The sequence below is a fragment of the Anneissia japonica genome, unplaced genomic scaffold (genome assembly GCF_011630105.1).
Source record: "Anneissia japonica isolate Jap-2015-1 unplaced genomic scaffold, ASM1163010v1 scaffold287833_len2544123_cov190, whole genome shotgun sequence".
NCBI classification, from domain to species: domain Eukaryota; kingdom Metazoa; phylum Echinodermata; class Crinoidea; order Comatulida; family Comatulidae; genus Anneissia; species Anneissia japonica.
In genome coordinates this window covers 959,973-984,175 of record NW_022757233.1, presented here as the reverse complement: position 1 = coordinate 984,175, position 24,203 = coordinate 959,973, and the positions used below count along the sequence as shown (strand labels likewise).

Genomic DNA, 24,203 nt, shown 5'->3' with positions numbered 1-24,203 from the left:
CTGTACAATAATAATTTTTTATGTTTGAAAAGTGTGTAAAATAAGAACAAATTTAGAACATTTTGAACCTGAAATCGGCCAAAAAATAAGAACACTGAGCCTGGGAAAAATTTTACTGGTTCTTATAAAAAAAAAAGTGCTGTTGCATGTATTCAAAGCCAGAATAAACCCTGCCTTCCAGTTATTACTGTACTCGAAACTGTCCCAGACGCAATCTAAAATGCTTCCCGATTTCGACCGACCAATCGGCATCGCCAGAACGCTGTCGTCGATAACCTGTGCAGCTGTACGAGTTTTTATGGAAACCATGTGTCATCTGTTTACCTGTTCGTCTGGTAATATTTAATAAAAGTAATGTTTTTAAAAGTATAATGTATTTTAATCAGTGATTATCAGTTATTGTACACTGTACTTTGGAATACTGCTGTGGAATTTAGAAATTCCGTTGTTTGATATGCAATTGTATTATGGGAAGCATGTTCAGGGGTTTGTATTCTCAAGTTAATTATAAGCTTAAAGCGTAAAAGATATAATAAAATTAAACTTGCATTTAACTTTGTAGTGCTAGATATGGTAAAGGTCACATGAAATACCGAGCATACATGTATTGTTAGTGTTAATCACAGATTCCTTAAGCCATCACACCACAAAGTTAATGTGATAAACGAACAACACTGCATAAAAATACTCCCCAAGTCCCTTGTCGTCCTGGCTAAATACAGTACAGTAAACATGTCTGAAACAGAAAGACTAAACTTATTCATCTATTGAATAGGTTAGCAAGTAGTAACTGATTATAACTTTGTTTCATCTTGTCTGCAATCAGCTAAAAATACAATACAAGCGAAAAATAGAAGGTAGAATGTAACACAGTCGAGGCAGCAAATCAAAGGTGACAAGAAATCTGCCTGTTATTTTACGATGAACTTGTCGGCTTTAATGTGAAATTCAGTCTGCATTTTTGTGTTTAGATTCTTAAATTTAATATATATCAAGGATGATATTAATGAAACAATGCTTTCAATTCTTTTTTTCCATAAATTACATACAGTATACAATATATATTTAGTGGTACCTGTTATTTTACTATCTATTAGTATATTTAGTAAAATTTGTGAATTACCTAATAATTTGTAAGACATGGAGAAATGTGTGTCAGGCTGGTAACAGTGACTGAGTGGTATTTGGTTGCTTTATAATTCCTATTCATGTTCATTCTCGGTTATTATATTTCTCAATGAATAACAATGTTTCTCTTCTTTCTGAACTTAACATTGTTGTTTCTTATCTAATGCTGTAGGAAATTGAAAACCAAAACAATAACAAATTAATTATTAGTACTATACTTAAATATCCAATGCCTCCAATATTCCTTTTATAAGGTAAGAATATGAAAATTTAAGCCATATTAAACAAATTTGAAATTCTACACCTAGGGCATAACTTTGTTCTTAGGCTTTGGGACCTTGAAACCAATTCGTAAAAATGTTATCCCACTAGGCAACCATTAGCAGAATACCTCCCATGGTTTTAACCAGGATTTAACAAAACATTTTAAGTGTCTTAATATACTGACGAAGGATACCAATGAGCAGCTTCTGTGCTCTGTATTTATTTAGCAACAGAAACCATATCTGTTAATGTGTATTGTTGTGCTTTGTTTGTCTTTATACATACAGTATTGTAAGGCCTTTGTCTTGTTTTGTGTAGATAGAATAGAAAAGAAGTCAATAAGCAAATCAAGGTTATTTTAATTGTTTATTATTATAGGAATGTTGTTGTACATGGTTGGTACTAATATACCAGTAAACTGTTAACCAAAGTACCATGTAAGTTGATCTACTGTATGTTTTCTACGCTAAAGAATTTGGCCCAATTTGAAGCCTAAATTTGAAAGTGGTCTGAAGCTACTGTACTATTTAGGCCGAGACTACCGATAGTGGTAGTGCATGATCTACTAAAACATTTCGTTGGATTGTTGCCAAATCCAGCGAATACTGTAGAGCCTAAGTTCTATACGAAAATGGCTTGGCCTAATTACTGTATTAAAGTCCACATTTTTTTGTTTATAAAACTTTAACGAGCGGTAAGACTATATGGTTATTCATATTCCGACAAACATGGAGCATGACTACATCATGTGTGTAATTGTGAATTAGGCCTAGAATTAAGAATCTCCAATATTGGCTTTAAAATGATTAAGTCACAGTTGGGCAAAGTGCGGCCCGCCAGCGATTTTCTTGCAGCCCGCGAATATGAATTACAAACTGTGCAGTATGTGTGCGGCCCGCCAACCATCCTTGGCTAGAAAACACTGCATGCGGCCCGGCACTGATTATCTGCAGGCTGATCATCTGTAAAAAGTAATAGTAAAACTCAGCATAATTTGGCCATAAAACTGTGTGAAGGTTTTTGGATGTGCTCTGAAACATCAAAGTTGGGTGCAGCCCTTAAAATTGAATGACAAATTCACTTATGATCCAAAGATAATACGTTTAAATACTGGTCTCAGAGAGTTGGCTTTTTATACACATGGTTGGCTTACTCCAGTAAGCCAACCATGTAGCATTCATGCTATTATTTTTACTATGAAATTGTGATACTCTTAATTTAAATCATGCAGCAATGCAATAATTTTGAATAAATAGAAGATTTCTTTTACTTAATTTTTATCTTTAATATTGTACTGTATTTTGTTTCTTAGGTGCGGGCATTAATACAAAGATTTTTTTTTTGGTAAGACAATTAGCAAATATAAATTACTGTACATCCTAGTTTTTAATGGATAGTTTAGCTGACTTGAGGCATATAATATAGTAACACATAATCATATTACAACCGATGACTTTTAAAAATGTCAACATTCCCAGCTCTTGAGTCCCTGCCATGTAGTGCACCATGCCAATTATATTATTAGAAAGGTTTTAATGTCACATGACTTAGAACAAATGTCACATGACCACATATGATATGCGCTTTAGGCGATGCAGAATGGTGGAGGTTGTTAATGATATATTTCATCCTACATAACAGCATCTGATGTAATTATTTTTTTACGGCTTTTCACCGAAGTACATGACGAGGATCGTACTCTATGCAAACAGACTAATAAGAATGCATTGATCTCGAATGACCTTCCAAACACTTATTTCTTCCATTATTCAGTAATGACTAATACTATAATACATGTATAATAGGCATATGATAATTTTATTGGATTTTTGAGTGATTGATTTTCCCCCTTTAAATTGTTCAATATTTTGAAATCTTATGAAAGATTGGATTTTTGTGAGCAGATCTTTCCTTTAGATTAGTACATTCTACAGGATAAACAAAAAAGATACAAATTTGCCTCTGGTATATTTTGTTTTATTGGATTATATTATCAGAAACCATTAAAGATTATTAAGGATTTTATTCAATTTCCAAAAACTGTATCATTTGGTGTTACTGCACATGGCCCCCAAATCTTCCAGTCCATTCGTTGTCAAGAACCAGTGCTTTTATTCCAAACACTCATTCATGAATATGCACTTGTGTTATTTAGATGTACTCCATATCAATTAAATGTTTATGCAACCTTTTCAATCGGTGACCAGTGTAGTTATTATGCTGATCCTTTATCGTTGTTTAGTCTCTATTAATAGGAAAACTGTTTTGAATCAAATGAATTAAGAATAAGTATACAGTATGAGTAAAATTGGCCAAATCGACACTGTTAATAACTAGGTCTACTACATTTGAATGTATTTTTGGGAGCAGATCTTTCCGTTACTGTTCTCAATCATACACAATATGGAACTTCTTCATTCCCATTGGAGTATTCATGCTACTTCAGCACTGAACAGTAAGGCCAGACTTTTTTTAAACCTTGTTTCACAAACTTATTTTCTTAAAGATGGTTGAAGAATGGTGGTGGTGGGGGGAGGGGCAGAGAATAAACATAAAATTTTGTTTTAACATAGCAAAATGATTTTGCCAGAACAAGCTAGCAAAGGAGGAAATAAAAATAAAATTTTATTTATAAATTAAACAGTGTAGTAATAAGATGAATAAAATGCTTTAAAATTATATAGGAAAACTGTTTTGAATCAAATGAATTAAGAATAAGTATACAGTATGAGTAAAATTGGCCAAATCGACACTGTTAATAACTAGGTCTACTACATTTGAATGTATTTTTGGGAGCAGATCTTTCCGTTACTGTTCTCCATCATACACAATATGGAACTTCTTCATTCCCATTGGAGTATTCATGCTACTTCAGCACTGATCAGTAAGGCCAGACTTTTTTTAAACCTTGTTTCGCAAACTTATTTTCTTAAAGATGGTTGAAGAATGGTGGTGGTGGGGGGAGGGGCGGAGAATAAACATAAAATTTTGTTTAAACATAGCAAAATGATTTTGCCAGAACAAGCTAGCAAAGGAGGAAATAAAAATAAAATTTTATTTATAAATTAAACAGTGTAGTAATAAGATGAATAAAATGCTTTAAAATTATATAATTAAGGAAGATATCATATTTTTGGAGAATCTCAGGGGAGTGGAGTGCGTAATAAAAATAAATACAAAATTATATTTTTTTTATAAAATTTCCATTTTTTTCGTGGCGGAGGTGCGCTAACTGGCCAAAATAAAAATTATTTTTATTAAAAATTACCATTTTTGATGGTCGATGGGTTTGCTAAACAAGGTATAAAAAGTCTGGCCTAAGATCATTCATATACTTCCTGGTACCTATTTATACTTTTGATGGTGAGACAAAATCTATAGACTGTAGTGCATGGTTATAAGTAACGCAACCAGAATCTGACTCAAACTTAAAATGAATCGAAGCAAGCCCAAAGCCTTACTGCCGCAAGTACAACGCATGCTTATAATAATTATTAATTGTGAGACGATCTTAGCAGGGTAGTCTGCTATTACTGTATGTCTATAGTAGTGTAGATCTTGCCATATCTGTAATTTCTTGCATTAATCGTGGCAAGGAGAGTTTGGATCAATACGAGAGATCTGCATATCAATTAGATATCTACTTATGGCCTTGATTTCCGTATCAATTAAGAAAATATGATAGAGTATGCATTTAAAGCTCAGCTGATCTGAGAGTGCAGGGTAATGTTGAACTTAAGTAGCTTAAGATCTGTGAAAACCATAACCATAATAAGCATATTTATACAAAATCTGATATCAAAAATATATCTTTAAAGAAAAAATTTTAGAAGCATTATGGCTATGAATTTACAAATCTCAAATCACGAGAGATCTTTTCTACCAATAGCATACTATGTACATCAATATTGCAAAGCCTAATTTGTCCGTTGTTAGATTTTTAGCAGAAATTCAATGTAATAAAGTTAATAGCATACTTGCACATGTGATAATAGATGCTGATGATCTGATGTGTTTAATTAACCTTGCATAAAGTTTCATTTTTATGACACATTTGTTCCATTGAGTAAGATTTGCATGCATACTCAGTTTGCTTGAATTTTAAATGTACTGGTATTGAACATAAAGAGGTTATGCAATACAAATTGGTATTCGGCTTCCAACATGAGTTAAAATCCATATCTTAATGGTTGTAATTTTTATGAAGCTTGGTTTTTACTAAAGCAGTTTAGACGTATTAATGCAAATGTAAGCAATGCCACTAGGCATAGTAGAGTAGCGTTATTTGCGTTTGCATCAACATGTCTAAATGACCATAGTGTTAACCAAGCTTAACCGTAATCTTCCGTCAAAAAATGGCAAGATCCCATCTAATTAAACCTTTTTCGTCAAGGTTTTTGACTTAATACATTGTGTACAAATTGGTTCTTCTAATGGAAAACATTTAAAATGATAGTGATGATTATGATGATGATAATGACAAGGATATAAGATAGACATGTGGTGGAGCAGTATTGCTTTGGATGTTCAATATTTTGTTGATGCTGACCATTTGGTAGTAATGGTTGTCCAATGCTCATTACTTGAATATAATAATGGAATAGGCTGTTAGCTCATTGCACTAAGCCTTGGCATGTGTATTTTAGGTTGGCCAGTCCCTTTCCATGCCGCCTTTTCCCTCTCAGTAGTGAACCATCGGGTACCCATTTATACTCAGGAGAGAGGAAAATGTAGGTAAATTGCCTTGTCCAAGAACACAAGCAAAATGTACAGCTCCCAGCCTCGAGGTTGAAAGATAACCCAGCCAGTCCGAGCTCCTATCCAAGTATAATTCTGAGAGTGCCACTTCTAGAGGTGTCATAGACATGCCTTAGTTCCCACCATGGTGGGGCTTTGATAGCTGGAACATTCACTCTGTAAATTTCCACTCACCTCCCTTATTCCAAGATTCGCCACTGTATCCCTCCCTGGTCACAGCGCTTTAATACTGCCTTACTTCTTTCGAGTGAGGAGATAAAGTGTACATTGTAGTTGAGGGTTGCTCATTTCCATTGATCACTTTTACAAAATATTAGATCGATAATTAATAGACCTAAATATATTTATATTTTGTACAGGTCTGCATTATGTCAGTCAACAGGAATGAAAGTAGCCATAAAGAAGATAAGTCCATTTGAACATCAAACATACTGTCAAAGAACCTTACGTGAAATCAAGATTCTAACACGTTTTAGACATGAAAATGTAAGTACATTAAAGTCTTTTTATGCATACATAGCATTAGTCTGTTAGCATTCATCCATGAACACCTAACATTTATCAACATTTTCAGTAGAGAAGCTACATTTTCGTGGAAGTAGAGTTGAGTGCAGAATGTTTTGTACAAGTGCCAATCAAAATTAACTGAACTGATTATAATCCATAGCAAAATCAAGTTTCTATTATACCCACTTGAATAGCAGATAAGTTATAATAATAATAATAATTCCATATTTCTATAGCGCATTCCGCAAAAAAGCCTCAATGTAGTTTACGAAAAGAAAAGATAACAAAGCAGTAAATAATTTTGACTTAAACTACGGTACTTAAACTAAAACAGTTCCTAAAAAGCATTTGCGCTATTTGTATAAGTATCCAGAACAGGGCTCCACCCACCGATGTCGAGAACAATGTCGCTGTCACACCCGGGTGCACGCAGACACTCCGTTAGGCAGTATGCTAGGCTCCGGTAGCTTCCACCTCATAATAAGCCCTCGGCTCTACTACCATTCACTGCAAAAGACAATGAAGTCTCGTGTGTAAGGAACTGGTGGGGCCCAACTCTGGACACCCTACAAACAATAGCACATGCATCATTAACCACCCCAGATGAAATAAGGGAAAACATATGCATATTCAGCATTGTTAAACAGAAAAGTTTTTAGTAGGGTTTTGAAAGATTCGATAGAAACAGCTGATTTGATGTACTGATTAAGACCATTCTATAGTTTTGAGGCGGCATTTGCTTATTAATTAAAAAGGTGTCCATCGAATTTGTTTTGCATAAAATTACCAGGGTTTAGGGTAATTGTTTTTAACACTTGTTAATTATAAGGACTAAAATAATAATTATACAATTTTGCGCAAATGCTTCAAACAAGAAGCATAATTAACAAGAAGTAAATAATAAAAGATAATGTGTAATAATTTCATAATCGTAGACTAAGAAAGAAGTTAATTTAATGCCAAGTCCCTTTCATTTGTGTAAACAATTTTAATTTCCTTTGTCTATTTTTAAAATGTACACCTTTGCAATAAAGATTATTGTACTCACTATAATCTTCCAAAGATGCTATACTAAGTATTGAATGTGTGAGATGTTATGCCCTGTTTTGCATTAATTATTAATTTGCATTATTAATGTACATGATAATTAGAACTGTTCAAATCATCCTTCTTAGTCTATTCTTTGCACTGTTAATTATTGATGTACATGATACTCATTTCTGTTGAAGTTGTTGAATATTAGATCTACAACACCATAGTTTCCTATCTGCTGCTTGTTATTTTGAGTATTATGATAGATATTGTTGAACGTGTGCACTGTTATAAAAGTGTTATCCAATAAATATTGTAGTTTTTATTGTTACGGTTACTGATCAGAGACTGACAGTTCCCCAGCCTTAGGCTACGGTCACACTAGAGTTTCAAGCCTGGCTTGACTCATCGCAGGTGAGATTTTCGTAATGTGACCGCATCTGCACCGACTTGCGCCTGGCGTGACCTCGATCTCAATCTACCTATCTCGATCCCGGCTCAGTACCCATATTGACCCTGGATTGACCCTGGCGTGACCTAGATTGACATTTCCTCGTCGGCTGTCGACCAATCCAGTCGATGACGCTGTTGCGTTTAGAAGTTCTTGAATAAAAAAACCCGCAAGTTCTTCATGTGTGTTCAATCAAGACGCAATCTTTACTTTTTATAAAAGTTAATTCAAATTTTAATTAATAATAATGCGATTGATTTGGAGCGACCAGGAAACTGCTGACCTGGTGGATTTGTGGGGCCAACCTGAGCTGAGAGACCGGATAGAAAATAAAAAAACAAACAACAAAACGGGAATTTTTGGCGTGCTTGCTGACAGATTAGCCAGTCTCGGACATAAGAAGAGAACGACGGCCCAAATTCAAACAAAAGTGAAGGCATTGCGAGCCCAATACAAGCTGATAAAAGATCAGTTGAAGAAGAGTGGTTCGGGCACGTATATCGAATCTCATGAAACAGAGTTGGCCAAACTCTCTCTCTACGGCTCTGCTGTTTCGACTTTCATAATTTGGAGGTCAATCCAACTAGTGTGACCGACCCAGAATTTCGAGCCTGGCTTGAAATCTCACCTACGGTGAGTTAAGCCAGGCTTGAGACGCTAGTGTGACCGTAGCCAAAGTCTCCTTTTTCTATAAAAGTGGGCACTGTTTATGATTTGAAATGACAGTTAATTAAGGGCAGAAAAAACAGCACAAAGGAGATATTTCATCTTACAGGGCAGCGATTCCTTTGTCTATATACTATATATCCCAGATTCATGCATGCAGAGGCTTTTTATGACATTCATACATAATGTAATCTTGCAAGTGGTCGAAAGTATACTGTAAGGAACTTGTGCATATTCATATTAGGATAAATACAAATACGTTACCCTCCTGGTGGGAGCGTGTGTCTACTGCTTACTTTAAAATTTGAATGTATTGTTAGTTTAGCTCTTTTTGCGAAATTGGTTATTCTGTATAACTGCTCGAACTCAAACGGCCGACATGGAATCTGCTGAAAATTGGTCGATCAAACTGGTACCTGCTTAAACTGGGCTTAGCTAGTTATTGGCACCCTGAACTACATGGTCAAGTTAACGTACTGTACTGTAATCTTTCAATTTTGCAAATTTTCTGCTGCATTGCAAGAGGTAGATGTTTCTCATTTGGGTTATTTTTAAGGAAGATGAGGTCCCTTGTTGCTTTTTGTTCGCTATGGCTTCAAAATCATGCCAGTAATCGGACGTCGAATCAATGGCTGTCTGCTATGGAGAAAAACGAAATGTAGATAAAGAGTTTTTTTCAATGGAAAAAAAACACTAAATAAAAAATAATATAAAAGGCTACCAGAATTAGACTTGAACTCATGACCTTTTAATTGAGATTCACGTCCTCACTGCTGTGCCACCGCTTTCTACATATCTTCATAAGATTGCCTGCGAGGTAGACTGCTTATTGTACAACATCCTTATATACTTTTCAATCCCAGAACAGATTAAATGGATTATCATATTATGAAATGAATTATGAAATGAAATTTATTGCCATCATTCATGTAGTTTTTTGCAGAGCACTTAGAAAAGCAGATCACAGATACATAATACACTCCTTTATCATCAAAATCCCAAGGCATCTATGTTGTCATTGCCTATATCCAGGGATTGAAAATATGAGATGTTGACAATGCTACTGCACTCGGCTAGATGGTGCACTTTAAGAGACCTGGTTATAGACAGCATTTTGTTTTCTTTTTGCTAATAAACTCTGGCTAAGCCATTGGGGAAGACAATAATTATATTCCAGTACCATAAGTATATAAGAAGTGTGTTGAGTTTAGCATTTTTTATCATATATGTTTTTACCATGTATTTTTCTAGGTTTTATAGCTTGTTTCATGAAATTTATTTCTTTGAAAATCAATATGTCTGAAAACTATGTGAAGTGTTTAACATTAACAACATTATGTACGACTATATTCTAAACTACATTTTAAATTTATTGGAAATTAACATTAGTACTAGGGAAGGCTTACAGTACTTGCATTACTGTACTTCATAATGTATCAAATTGGTCAATTGAATATGATTTTACAAGAAAAGTCTAAAAGCCTTCAATTTCCAGTGGGATACTACTAGTGAATTGAGCCATACAATTGCATAATACTTGTTCTTTTCTGAAGGCATGTAGGGCTACTCTTTTTTAAGATGCAAATGGGCCATATTTCACACGGGCCAATGGCCTACAAATCTTGTGCAGACGAGGGTGCGCTGTGTAACGTGCACGTCAGATTTTAAGCTTCAACACAGGAGGCAAGAGTTAGAATTAAACCAATTACCAAAGATTTAAAACACCTCCACAGTGCCTACCACTTGTTTAGGCAACTCAGATATGCTGCTCTATAGAGTTCTACAATTTGTTGTTACTGTATGTTACTGTACTCATAAAAACCAATTTGTTGAATATAGCTGAGTGCCTCTGCAGCTAATTGTCAGTTTTCAAAAGCCAGTTTTCAAAGCTTATCAAAACATAATTATATCAGATTAAAACTGTAATAATAACATGACAGCTGTAAAAAAGATGCAAGGTGTGGTCAAATTAAGTTGAAATGATGCATCAGTCGAAAAATAATATGGAGGGATTTGGTCATTTTGGCAAGTTTCGGAAAGGCTGAGTACAGTATATATTTTGTTGTGTACTGATCTTGAATAATGATCTTGTGGGAACAGATAAATTATTGCTTGCCCCAAAATCTGATAACCACAGATTCCTCTGTAGGTGGATCTTGAAATAATCACTATTATCTTGGAAGCATCTGTGTAAAATATTGTGTTTGTTATTTGATGTTAACTTTATCTTTTTTGTTCTTTTTTTAGATTATCAACATTCAAGATATTCTACATGTCCAGTCTATTCATGACATGCGAGATGTGTATCCTTTACTAGTAATCTTAATTGAATGCACTTTTGTATCAAGATTCCAGATTCCGTTTATTGTCATACAAAATACAAGTATCAGTACATGAATTTGTTTTTCCTGACCTGGGAATACACAAAGTATACAAATTAAATTACAAGACAAAAGTGGTACATGCAAATATTGTGGTGTATTCATAAGAGAAAATACACTAAAACAATAAATAATGAAAATTACATCTAAATACACATTCAATTAAATACAATATAAATACATTTTAAAAGAGTAAATCATAAAGACAGTAAAAGAGACATTAAACATTCTTAAAGACCCTCAAAAATTTCTTAAATCATAAACAAATTTTCTTAAATTTTATAAGGACCTGGTATAAATATCAAAATGTCACAATTTGTATTGCTAAAAATTTCCTGTTGTCTTACAAGCTGATGTCATATTTTATATAGTGTACAAATATTGACTGCTCTAGATTCAGTGAATGGTGAAATCTATTGCCCCAAGGTGATGTGGAGACCTTAGCCTACTATAAAGATACCCTATAGTTACAGGCTACAGTCTCCTCACCAACCAGGGTCTATAGATTTCACCATTTCCCGAATCAATATTTATTTTATATATCTCATACATAGATTCTATAAGACCCAAAAAAATGTAATGAAAAGGGTACCCACCAAATAGGCCTTGGCGGTCAAAGGACCAATGCCACTCGCGGTAGAGGTCTCAGTCCTTTTTTACTATCCCATAGTTAGTGTTTTCCTCTGCAATTTATGAACTATCATTGAACCTACGTAATAAGAGTGATGGTTGAAGTTATTCCCCGCTTTTTAACCAATCAGATGCCTGGAATCTTTGTATGCGGTATATAATTCAAGTTAATTTAAACAAATGTACATGAATAGTACACATGAAATTATGTGATATGATAAGGTTTAGCACCTGTTCATTATCTTAAGTTACTCATATAGTGCACAATCATATGAGGAAGTATTATTGATTGTTTTACATAACGAGGTACAAAGAAATTTGTTTTCTGCGAAGACTAGATCCCACATTTCATGTATTTAGCCATATCCCACCGACTACCAACCACTCTAATGGATAGCCTTACTGTACTCTAAAAACAGAGTTGCAAAATCAGGCTATTTTTAGAATCTAAATCTGCTTCTCTGTTGATAATTATATTATAGACATGTTTACATTGTGTGTTATTGTATGAAAATGATTGATATTTACACAATATAATGAAAAATATATATATATATAACCTATAAAAATTATATTAAAAATATCTAGTCTATCAATTCAGCCAATGCATTTACTATTTTCTAATATATTTTTTATAGCTTCACATCAGTTGCCATGCAAAAGCCACGTATAATTCCAGGCTTACACATTGTTCTCTCTGATTGAATACAATTAGCATTTTGTTCAAGGTTTAAGGATTATAATTGGGCTAACATCTTATTAGTGGTAATTACACTCCAGGTTCTGTTGATGTGATTGGAAGTGTACTGGTCTGTAAATGTTTTTAAGCTATTGTTTTGATGACTTGCACACACAAACTGTGCTCTAGTAAAGGCCTAATTACACAGAACGTAACATTACAACAGCAACTTCACACTTTTTTTTATCTGATTTACTGGCTTTTTACTACACAATTTTTTTTATTGATTACTAGCCAATTTAAGGATTTATGCAAAGAATATTAACTCTATTAATTATATCATGTGTTAATTATTAGCGAGGAAAATATTTCTCAATCTAATTTTAAATTGAATGCTAATAATTTGCTTGAATAAAAAATTACAGTTCATTATCAATTTTTTTTTTGTTAAATAACTCAGGCAGTGCTTCCAGTAATTTATTTTAGTGTGCCTGATCATTGATGAATGTGTTTGTGTTTTTGTAAACACCTGACTGCTTTCAAAAAAGGGATATTAAATTATGTTAATCTCTGTCCAGACTATCAAATTTATGGGACAAATAAATGTAATATGTCATTATTTGCATGTAATATGACATCATCATCATCATGCCCATAATATATGGACACAGCACACAAATTTATCACATATTTTATAGTGTGGACAGAACTGTAAGCTTCATTTTGTCAACACATATATATATATATGTATCCTAGATGATAAGTAACTAATTCATAGTCTGCCTATACTAGACACTTTTATCTCCCAGTATATTTTGCTGTGTTTATATCCATGTTGAATAGATCAACAATTCCAGATTCCAGCTCAAAGTTCTGTTGATTTTATACACCAATGGATTTATATTTGGGGATTATTTTGCCAGTACAAACACGGCAATTAACTGAATAATGGCAATTAGGTTTATATTTGCTATATGAAAGGATTGTTTTTTTCTTTTCGGCTATATTCACATCTAAGAAAATTTATCTTTTGCCAGTTGGAAAATTAAAATATATTATTCATTGGTTCTCTAGTGTAAGTAGTGGAGCTGTGGTTTGGCAGTTATGTTGCTCTCTTTCCGATCTCAAAGCCTTTGGTTCAGTCCTAACTAAAAGGTTAACATGTTTTTAAATTGGATTTTTCTGGAGTATCAATCAAACCTAATAAATGACCAAACAGAATGTTGTATTCAATAGCCAGGATATGCAAATTTACCACAGCCAGGCAGTTTAAGATTTCTCACCTTAGCAACAATATCCAAGAGGCATGGCTTTAGCACAAAAGTTGTTTGAAAATACCAACTAGTGTACCTAGTCAATGGTGAATGTAACTCTTGTATTTGGGACAGAAATCCTATATAAATATCTTCAGTAAATAAATTCGTCGCTCAAATCACAGTAGCGCGTCAAAACGAGCGCGTATTGGTTGTCAAGCAATTTTGTATTCTTTACCACACAAAAAGTCCTTAACGACAACAGCGCGTATTTTGACGCGCTTTTTTGATTTCACGAACTAACACAATTGAATTTAATTGTGTTAGTTCGTGATGTGAGCGACGAATTTATTAACCTATATATACAGTAATTACAGTCTTCTGATTATATAGGCTAAACAATATTGTGGTGTTAAAAAATTTACTCTATTTCTTTTGTTTCTGCAAACAATACTACAAAAGCCATAAAGGATTTTATAACATGCACAAAACATCTAAATGCATTCAGTCATATTAGCAATTAATATGTCAATTCAAATCCTAAGAATATCTTCAACCCTCTGTAATTGTGGTGTGTACTACTTTTGCATATTTTTTTTTTATATTTAAACATTTATCCCTAAAAGAAAAAGCTTCACACTAAAGCTCTCTCAAGACTATCAAATTGTATTTGAAAAAAAAAACTGTTGTATGCCCATATATAGTCATGACATGATGTCATCATGACCATATTTAGGCATGACATGTTTTGTCAAATTGAGTTTGATAATCTGGACAGCTTAAGGCTGGTAACATTTTGTAGGATTATAGATGTTTCCTTAATAAGTTTCTCAGATATATTGTACAGACGTTGATGGAAACCGATTTGTACAAGCTGCTGAAAACTCAACGACTGAGCAACGATCATGTGTGTTACTTCCTATACCAAATCTTACGTGGACTTAAGTACATTCACTCGGCCAATGTCTTGCACCGTGATTTGAAACCAAGCAATCTTCTTCTTAACACAACTTGTGACCTCAAGGTTTGGATTCATTTTAATATCCGTTCATATAAATAAATTGAGACATGTTAATGTATAGAGTATGTGCTTTACAATGTCAAAGTTCATGTCATTGCTCATACCGACTCCCTTAACATTTGATGTATGTCTGCTTTTATTGCATGCATTAGTCTTTTAAAAGGACCTAAACTCAATAATAACCTTTGAGTGTTGCTGTTTCATGGTTGAGGCCTGTTATTTGTTTTTGTAAATGTTTTGTGTTTGACAAATAAATATGAAATATTTATTATTAATATAAAATGTTCATTTATATATTGAAAATAGCAGAAAATTAAAGATCACATTCAGTTTATTCTTTGAGTTATCTACTGGCATCCTGCAGATTTGTGACTTTGGCCTGGCCAGAATAGCAGACCCAAACCATGACCATACAGGTTTCTTGACCGAGTACGTGGCCACCAGATGGTACAGGGCACCAGAGATCATGCTGAATTCAAAAGGATACACCAAGTCTATTGATATTTGGTCAGTAGGATGCATTTTGGCCGAGATGCTTAGTAATAGGCCTTTATTCCCCGGCAAACACTGTATCCTTTTCAATTTCAATTGTTAAAATGTGTTTTTGTGTCATTTTCCATTCCGACTCAAGGTCAGAGTTCGAATCATATGCTAAGCACATTAACATAATTATTATTATTATTATTATTGTTATTATTATTATTATTATTATTATTATTATTATTATTATTATTATGTTGCATGTTTTCACCCCACTTAGGAATATATGGGTACCTGGTAGGATGCAAATGTTCTATGTTTGATATACAGTCTAATTAGTCTGCTGAATTGTAATACAAGACTTGGCAGACTCCTTGGAGAGCATGAGAGTCCACATTGTTTATGATTGTTCTATTTCCATTGACTAGGATAATAATGTGAAGCTCTCCGAGACATTCAGAGAAAAGTGCGTTAAGTACCAAAACTTTATTAACCATTATTAGCTATTATCTTGTAGCAGAAGATGTTGGCCTACTGATTAAATTCATTCTCATTCATCAGGGAATGGCTTGCCACTTACAGGAAGCGATGTTCTATAGACTAAGTCTCATTATGAGGCTTAGGGACTGGAGTTGATTTCAGTCATGAGAAAATGATTATATTGCAGGATTAAGCAAAACAGACATGTATCATAGACAACCATCTTATTAGCTTTCCGTGCATGTAACTGTACATTCGGCGCCAATACCAATACATCCCGCCTTAGAAAATATATACCAGGTACCTGTTTATACTCCTAGGTGAAGGGGCACATGTAGTGGATGGAGGGACACATGATAGTGACTAGCCCAAGGGCACATGCAGTGGAATCTATTTTGGACTTTCAGTGTTTTGATTGAAACCACAAAGCACTAAACTACATGCATCCACAACTAATTAGATTCTATGCCTACTGAATTTGATTGGTTTTAATTTGTATTTATCTGTTTCCTGTAATGTTGTTAGTCTCTGTGGAACGGTCGCATTAGGAAATTATATCTGCATTTATTGTTTTGGCTTAAGTAAAATGATAAGTATGTCTCCTATGTGCAATATGTTTTTATTGATTGCAAAGTAGATTATGACATTTGGGTGTATTGTATTTAATGATTATAGTGTTCAATGAATTCCTTATTCTTTATTACTAAATGTATTATTTTGATAATAGTGCAATATTTATTCTGTGTTTAAATCATTTGCATCAATCAAATTTAAATATCAATCAATTGCTGGAATTTATATTGCATCTGATAATCAGAATGAAATTTCTACTCCATGACACATTCATCATGACTTTGGTAGAACATATCAGATTGCATTAAAAAAACCCATTAAAATAAAAGTAAAATAAGTCAAGATGATCAAAGAAGCCGGGTACTTTTGATCAATCCAGGATAAGTCAAGGGTCTGCATGCACTGTTGTACAAACTTACCTCCAGAAATCGAGAAAAAAGATGGAATTTGAGCTTTGTTTTTGAAGATGCTGATACTGCATTTAATGAAGAAGTGAAAATTGTTCCAGAGAATTGGAGCTGCAGCTTTGCATGGATAATTACGCTAACAGTTATTACTTTGGTTTAATTATCAATTCTAATTTAAAAAGTATTTAGGAATTCATGAAGAAATATAGAATCCAGGCCTTGTCATTCGAGCAATAAAACACTCACCATAATTTTCAGGCGAGTGATTATTTTGCGGGATGGCGCGGGGGCAGGATGGCCCTATGTGGATAATCTAGGCTAGGCCTAGCAAGTGTCCCGTGGGTTTGGTAGACTAGCCTACGAAAAGTTAACATAGGCCTACACAGTGTACAGTACCTGTTGTTTTGCTGTACTGTACAGCAACTCTAATCACCAATAAAACAAATGCTTTTATATTGTTTTCACGTGCATTTTTGGTCTGACATTTTTTCCCTAAACCCAACACATTCTTTGTAGTCACGATGCCACTTGCTGGTCCGTTGTCTGTTGTAAACATCAGACATCAGGTCGCGCCTCCTAAACTCTGCCAGCTAATTGGTTAATTTTTTTAGTGGGGACATGTGCTTGGCTGTGATGACGTCAGATCGCCCAAAGTTTCATTGCGTGACAGCTTGCTGATAGAAAGAACTCAGTGTATTTTGTCTATATTTATAAATTAAATCTAAATAAATCTAACAAATTTAAATTTTATTCTCTACATATTTCCTCTAATTAAATTAGGAACATGTTTCTCAAAAGTGTCTTGTTCGAAGAATAAATGAAGCTATGCATTTGTTATTTACACTGATGAATCTAACGACATCCAAATCCGAATAAACATCTACTAAAAAAGAGTCAGCAATCGTAGAAATTTGCTTTGAGTTCCACCTTCATTTCAGGTTGATTCCAATCGATTTTTAAGGAGCGAAAATGCACTTTATTAAACAATGGAAGGCGTAATTTCCACTTGATCTAACCATGTAACTTTAACGTTTACTGGTGTTTCATTTTAAAATCAAAAGATAACCTCTGGCAGAGCTACGCTATTGGGTCTGAGAAAGCAGTATAAACGGTTCATTTACAGGGTGTTGTGCTAGGCCTACATTAGTTGTTAATTCCTAGACAGCAATGTGATTATTGCGTTATTTCGTCCAGAAATCGTTGTTTATTAACTGTTTGTTCGGTTTGTATATTGTACACAAAAAAGTATAATGACCCATGATATCGGTACAAAGACGTTTTTCAGCCTAGGCCTAGCATCTTTTACGTTGATAAATAATTGCCGTGGTCAGCATTTTGAGGGCTGTGGAGGTGAGTTATTTTGAAATGTAAGGCGAGCGATTTTTCACACCCCTCGATAGCAGTTTAGGTGCGCTATGGTGTGCGATCGCATGCCTTAAATGACAAGGTCTGAAAATCATGGTTTGCATCACATTCGTCAGAGTTTGTTTCACACTACAGTGTCTTATATTAATCATATTAGTAGAACTCTCCCCCCCCCCCCCAATGGTTTCTGTTAGATTACTGTTGCTTGCTTTTACCTGTTGATAATGCATCCTTATCCTTAATGCAATACTCTCAGATTTGGATCAGTTGAACCACATTTTAGGTGTGCTAGGTTCTCCAACCACTGAGGATCTGCAGTGTATTATGAATGAGAAGGCTAGAGGCTATCTACAGTCACTGCCATTCAAACCTAAGGTCTATTGGAACTCAATGTTTGAGAAGGCCTCACCTAAAGGTAAGTGATTATTAGAACTTGTCTGAATCTTATGACATGCTTGACATCTGCCAGGTTTATTACCTAGTTCTGTGAATCGTGTTAATGGTTCTTTTCTAGGAATTAGAATTCTTAGAACATGATAATAATAATAATAATAATAAGTCGCTCGCTGTCCTCTCCCAGAACTCATTAAAATAACTGGATGAATTAAGATAATAATAATAATAATAATAGGTGTAATTTTTGCCCTACCTGACGTGGAAATGTACCGAATACTCAGTACATTTGAAAACAACTGCGAAAAAAATCGCAAGTTGTTCTCGGGTGGGACTCGAACCCACGATCTCCAGATCACTAGCCTGGCATCATACCTCTAGACCACCGAGCTTGCGTCTGATGGCAAGGGTTGAATTCCTATACATGTTTCTCCTGACACAAATCCAGTTATTGTCTATTATTCCATCACGACAATAACAATTACTATCAATAATAATAATAATAATAATAATGATAGTTTAGATAATTCATCTTGTGATTTTGTTTTTTAAATGTAATATCCTCTACTGTCTACCTTGTGATTGGTTGCTGTATGAGACAAAAATTATAATTTGCTGTACTGGTGACTATGGCAACTGAAAACACTTTAAGATAGGTCATTGTATTCTTCAGTGTTTGACTGACCTTGGGTGGATATAGGGATCAGTTCATTGAATTCAAAAGAAAAAAATATTCATTCAAATAAACACTTCTTAAAATTATAACTGATGCAATTCTTGATAGTGAACACTAATGATAAATGTTTTAACAAAGTAACTAGTAATTAAATAATTGAATAAATATATCATCTGAATGAATTAATTAAGTTAATATTCCACAAAAAGAAATTTTTCAACTAATGAGAAAAACTTAATTGGATAATTTCTTTTTTTTGCCAATTGTTGATAGCAGGTGCTATTCAACTTTGTTTATTAACTTCTTTCCTGTATTTCAAACAAGAGATTTTTTCCATACACCTGTATGCATACATTGTGTGGTAAATTTTTTCAATAGCATTTCAAAATCATGTATTCAAAGCAATTGAGAATAATGTAAATGACTGATGATGTAGGTAGTGGTATAGAGGTTATCGGATCTAAGCCAATTCACTTGTCCAAGGCTATTGTCACTTGTATTTTAATGCATTCATAATTTGTGTCTCTAATGCTAAATCTGTATTGATTCTTCTCTATTCATTTCCCTGTAATTTATTACCAGTTTCAAGTGTACAAACTGATTTATTCAATATAATCTTTATCCCAGCAGACCAGTATTTCAATAATTTCTATTGCATTAAATCTAGATTCCAGTCTAACGTTATGTAAATTAAATCACCTTGAACGACTGATATTTTAGTCTTAAAGAGTGCATGATACCAAGGTGTCTGTACTCTGCATTATTAACCCGGTCATTGGATCAGACGGTTGAGGAGCACATATTCCACTCCCTGGGAGAGTATATTTCATTAATGTTGTAGCTAGTAATTCCCAGTTGCAAAACCAAACAAAATGAATAAAGTGCCTTGCCCAATAAGACAAACAAGTGGCTTGCTTTATATTAGAACCATTGGTCTTTCAAATTGGAAGCAATACTGATTTTTTTAAAATAGTACATTAAATAATATTCCTGTATATTTATCTTCTATATTTATTCAGTTTGGATTATTAATGAAATGATATTGTTTTAATTACATTTAATAAAACAGTTTGTATATCATAACATGTATTATAATTTGCATAATTTATTTGTTTTTTAGTATTTTGTACAGATGATTTATATTTTTTAATAAATATACATTTATATATTCATATTTCTCTCTAACATTTTGCATCATGTGTAACAATTTTTGTTTTTCATGTCTTAACTTTTACTTTTTAGCGCTGGACTTATTAGAGAAAATGCTAACATTCAACCCGACTAAACGAATCACTGTTGAGGAAGCACTAAGCCACCCCTATTTAGAACAATACTATGACCCAGCTGATGAGGTGAGCAAAGCAACGACAGTGAATAGTCTATATGATTGTCATAATTATTACACATTAAGACTTGTCTAATTCTATTGCATGCATAGACTTCATATGATCGTGAAATATAGTCTGTCTGATTGCATGGTGAAATTTATCTTAATTCTTATTCTGAAACTAGGTGAATAATTAATAATGGTAATGGACTGAATGGATTATTGATTATTTTAGAGTGAGTGGAGTGATCGAGCGGTTAAGTCAGGGGCTCTTCAAACCTGTAGCATTAACATCGGTATTGTTTTGATACCCTCTTCACTTACTGTATCGCACCATTTCTTTCTCAGAAAGACTCCAATTCTCAGGGACCAAATGCTAAATGTAATTAAATTTATTTCAGCCTAGATCATCATGAAGACATTCAACACTTTAAACACTGGAAAACTGCAACATTATGCATAACCTTGCTATGGACTATGGAGTTCAAGAACATCCATTATATTACAAAACCACTTATGTGCAGTAGATAGGTCATTGAGAATTAAAACTCCTCAGCCATAGACCTTGCATATGCCCTTGAATACAAAATTTACAACATTCGGATTGAGTATACGTATTAAATGCACATCAGAGCCATTGTGTCCCATTGCACTGTATGTACTATGACTAACCATGTGTTTGTTTCTCGTTTCAGCCAATCAGTGATGAGCCGTTCACATTTGAATATGAAATGGATGAACTGCCCAAGGAAAAGCTTAAGGAGCTGATTTATCAAGAAGCTTGTCAGTTCAAAAATAGTGAGTTTCTGTTTTTCTGTAGCCAGTGTACTGAAAAACCTGTATCTAACAGATTATTTTTTTCACACGTTAAGAAATTTGATTGGCTGATTATCACATGCATATTGGTTGCTTGGGAACAGTGTCTAGTCGCATAATAGTGTTTACATCATAGAGCTATTAAACAACTAGCGTGCTGACAAGATGGCGAAGCAATGCAGAGTTGTGTATGTGTACTCAACTTGATGGCCGCCGTAGGAAAGCGCCACCTTCAGACTTAGTATACATATTATAACCATAAATAAGCCCTCCGACAAACTATTATTTCATTAATCATTATTATTAATAATATTAATAAATGGTTAAATTAGCATAGGCAAAAAGAGACCAAGTGGAGTGTCTAATATTAAAAATAATTTACTGAGGGATGAAAATCAAAATCATATTCCCTACAACGCAACACCGCAATGCTCAAATTTTATTTTGTACTCAAAAATTGAGGACGCCTCATTGAAAACGTTGTTTAGGCCTATTTTGATTGGCTGGATCTATGGCAGCCATCTTGTTGATTGCACATACATAGCTCTGCGTATTTGCAAGATCGAATGCGTTGGAGTTAGTGCTCTTGTATTCTTATTATATCTCTATGGTTTACATTCTTTTGAATTATGGTGCCATATCTCGATGATTCTCTGAAATTTTTAAAAGTAAAAGTTTTGCAGGAGATCAGTGTGTGTATGTCGCAGAAAATGGCATCAGCTGTAAAGATTATGTCTTTAAATGTCTTTTGGATGCCTTCACTAGGTGTATAGTACTCACTTAATATTTGTCTAAATACCCAACTATATAGTAAGTATATATTATTAGTAAGATCAAATATTCTAAATAATATATTTGTAGATGTGAAAAACATAATTTATGATAGTAGGAATTGAATTAATACACCTGAGTTTGGAGGGAAACCCACAATTCCATTTCTTCCTTTGAGTTTCTTTTTGTATTAATTTTGCATTAATAGCCCTTTAATCTTCAAATAACTCTCTCAAACAGGGTTGGATGCTGGAAACAGTCAAAGTATTTCCACATTAGACAATACACAGGTAAATGACACCTGACCCAGGTGTGTTACGTGTCATGTATGTTGCTTCATAATTATGTGCCATCAGCTTTTCTCTTCTTTTTTTATATCGCCATGTGTGGCCTACAAACGTCCACTCGTATTGTTTGTCCTGCATTTTTTTTGGGTGCTACCGCAATAATACTCTTCTAGATTGGAGAATTACTTGGTAACTAGTCAGGTAAACATAAGTAATCCCCTGAGTTATACATACTACTTCAGCAATATTTTGATAATATTACATGAAAACAGAACTGAGCATTATGAAGGAATCATTTATTACTCTTTTAATGGGGTCTCTTTCGGAGTGTCAATCATCCTTAACAACTGATCAGAAAAGTGCCTATGTCAAGACCTATGTCAAAAAAATATTGTTTTATGGGACCTTAGCAACAGTATCCATGGGGATTGGCTTAGCGTAAGGTCTATTTTTTATATAACGTTTGCCTTTTCATTTAGACGAACACAACTGCATTAAGTCAGTAATGCTATAAAGGCCTTTCTTAAAAATGATTTTAATAAGCAAATAAATTATGAATATGCATAGACTCTGAAAATCCAAATCTTTGGTTGAATGTTTTTAGTATTTTGCTTAACTATGTAGATATGTAAATTCTTGTGTAAAGCAGATGTAAATTCTTAAGTAAAGGATATTGTTATCATATGGTTTTATGTACTTTTAATGTACAGTGTGCTGTATTTTCTTTCCAAAATCGCTCTTTTTTACTCATAATTTCTGATATTTCTCTTCAAATGTTCTCGCCGTGGTTGCTGGTATTGATTTTTTCTGTCATATTGTGAGTTTATTATGTCAGGTAACTCGCTTTTAATTGTGTAAAGGAATGTCCAAGGGAGATGGTGTTCTAGACCAGATGAAAGTGTTTTGTTTGCCTTGTGTTATAAGCAAAAGCAAGTTACAAGAAATGGCTCTTGTATGAAAATTGTTTCTGTCTTAATTATTATTCTTTTATTTTAAGTTTCATTACTACTTTTTAACATTATACACAATGAAACAAGTTTACACAATGAAACAAGACATACACACAAGTTATTATTAAGAAATATATGAATAATTATGTAATTTGTTGTTCATGTTTTTTTTTTTATCTTACAGACTAATTCATAAGTGTTCAAGAAGATCATTTGAGATTCCGGAGACAACCAAACAAATATGATAATCATTGAGAAGGAGGTCCAGAAGAAACGACACAAAGAGACAAATTTTGATGTCATCTTCATTCTTCTGATCCTCGTATTCATGTCACATTTGCTGTAAATAATGCCTTTGTGACATATGATGATGTCTACGGCTTCATTGTGACACAGAGGTGGCGCCAAAGGCTCACTTTATAACCATACTCTCTGTGTCGATCATGTTTTATGACCTGGTGGAGTCCATCAGGGTCGTAAATTCTTTTTCAGTTTAGTTAATTATTCATTGAAATTCTTGCAAGCAAGTTTTGACTGAATGTTATATTGCTATTCTACTCTACAGAAATTTCTGAATTGTTATGCACGGTATTAAGAAAGGTGCTTATATGTCAAGTATTTGAATTCTGCAACAACCAATCAAAAGATTAGATTGGCTAGACCAGCCAATGGAATCAGTAAAATCTGTTCTGTGAGTGCTGTTCAGTTGCTACGATACATAATCATGAATTTGAATTAAGACAAAACACTGCATTGGTTACATCTGCTAATGAAATTCTCTTTGTGAGTTGCAAATATACAAGAGCATGTGCCATTGTATGTATGTACACACACACACACACACACACCCCCACACACACACACACATATATATATATATATATATATATATATATATATATATATAT

At 33.7% G+C, this 24,203-nt stretch overlaps 1 protein-coding gene across 2 annotated transcripts in view; it reads left to right on the top strand.

Moving 5' to 3' along the window:
• Window positions 1-24,203, top strand: part of LOC117124552 (mitogen-activated protein kinase 1-like) — a 31,648-nt gene extending 7,445 nt beyond the window's left edge. Inside the window, exons 2-10 of one of the 2 annotated variants that reach the window (XM_033270817.1) lie at window positions 6,510-6,636; window positions 11,054-11,109; window positions 14,584-14,773; window positions 15,135-15,339; window positions 18,332-18,490; window positions 20,387-20,496; window positions 21,167-21,269; window positions 22,299-22,348; window positions 23,480-24,203. In XM_033270817.1, the coding sequence (XP_033126708.1) occupies window positions 6,510-6,636; window positions 11,054-11,109; window positions 14,584-14,773; window positions 15,135-15,339; window positions 18,332-18,490; window positions 20,387-20,496; window positions 21,167-21,269; window positions 22,299-22,348; window positions 23,480-23,491 (1,012 nt within the window). In that variant the 3' untranslated portion in view covers window positions 23,492-24,203. The remainder of the gene's footprint in view (window positions 1-6,509; window positions 6,637-11,053; window positions 11,110-14,583; window positions 14,774-15,134; window positions 15,340-18,331; window positions 18,491-20,386; window positions 20,497-21,166; window positions 21,270-22,298; window positions 22,349-23,479) is intronic. The other variant, XM_033270818.1, reaches the window with a different exon arrangement.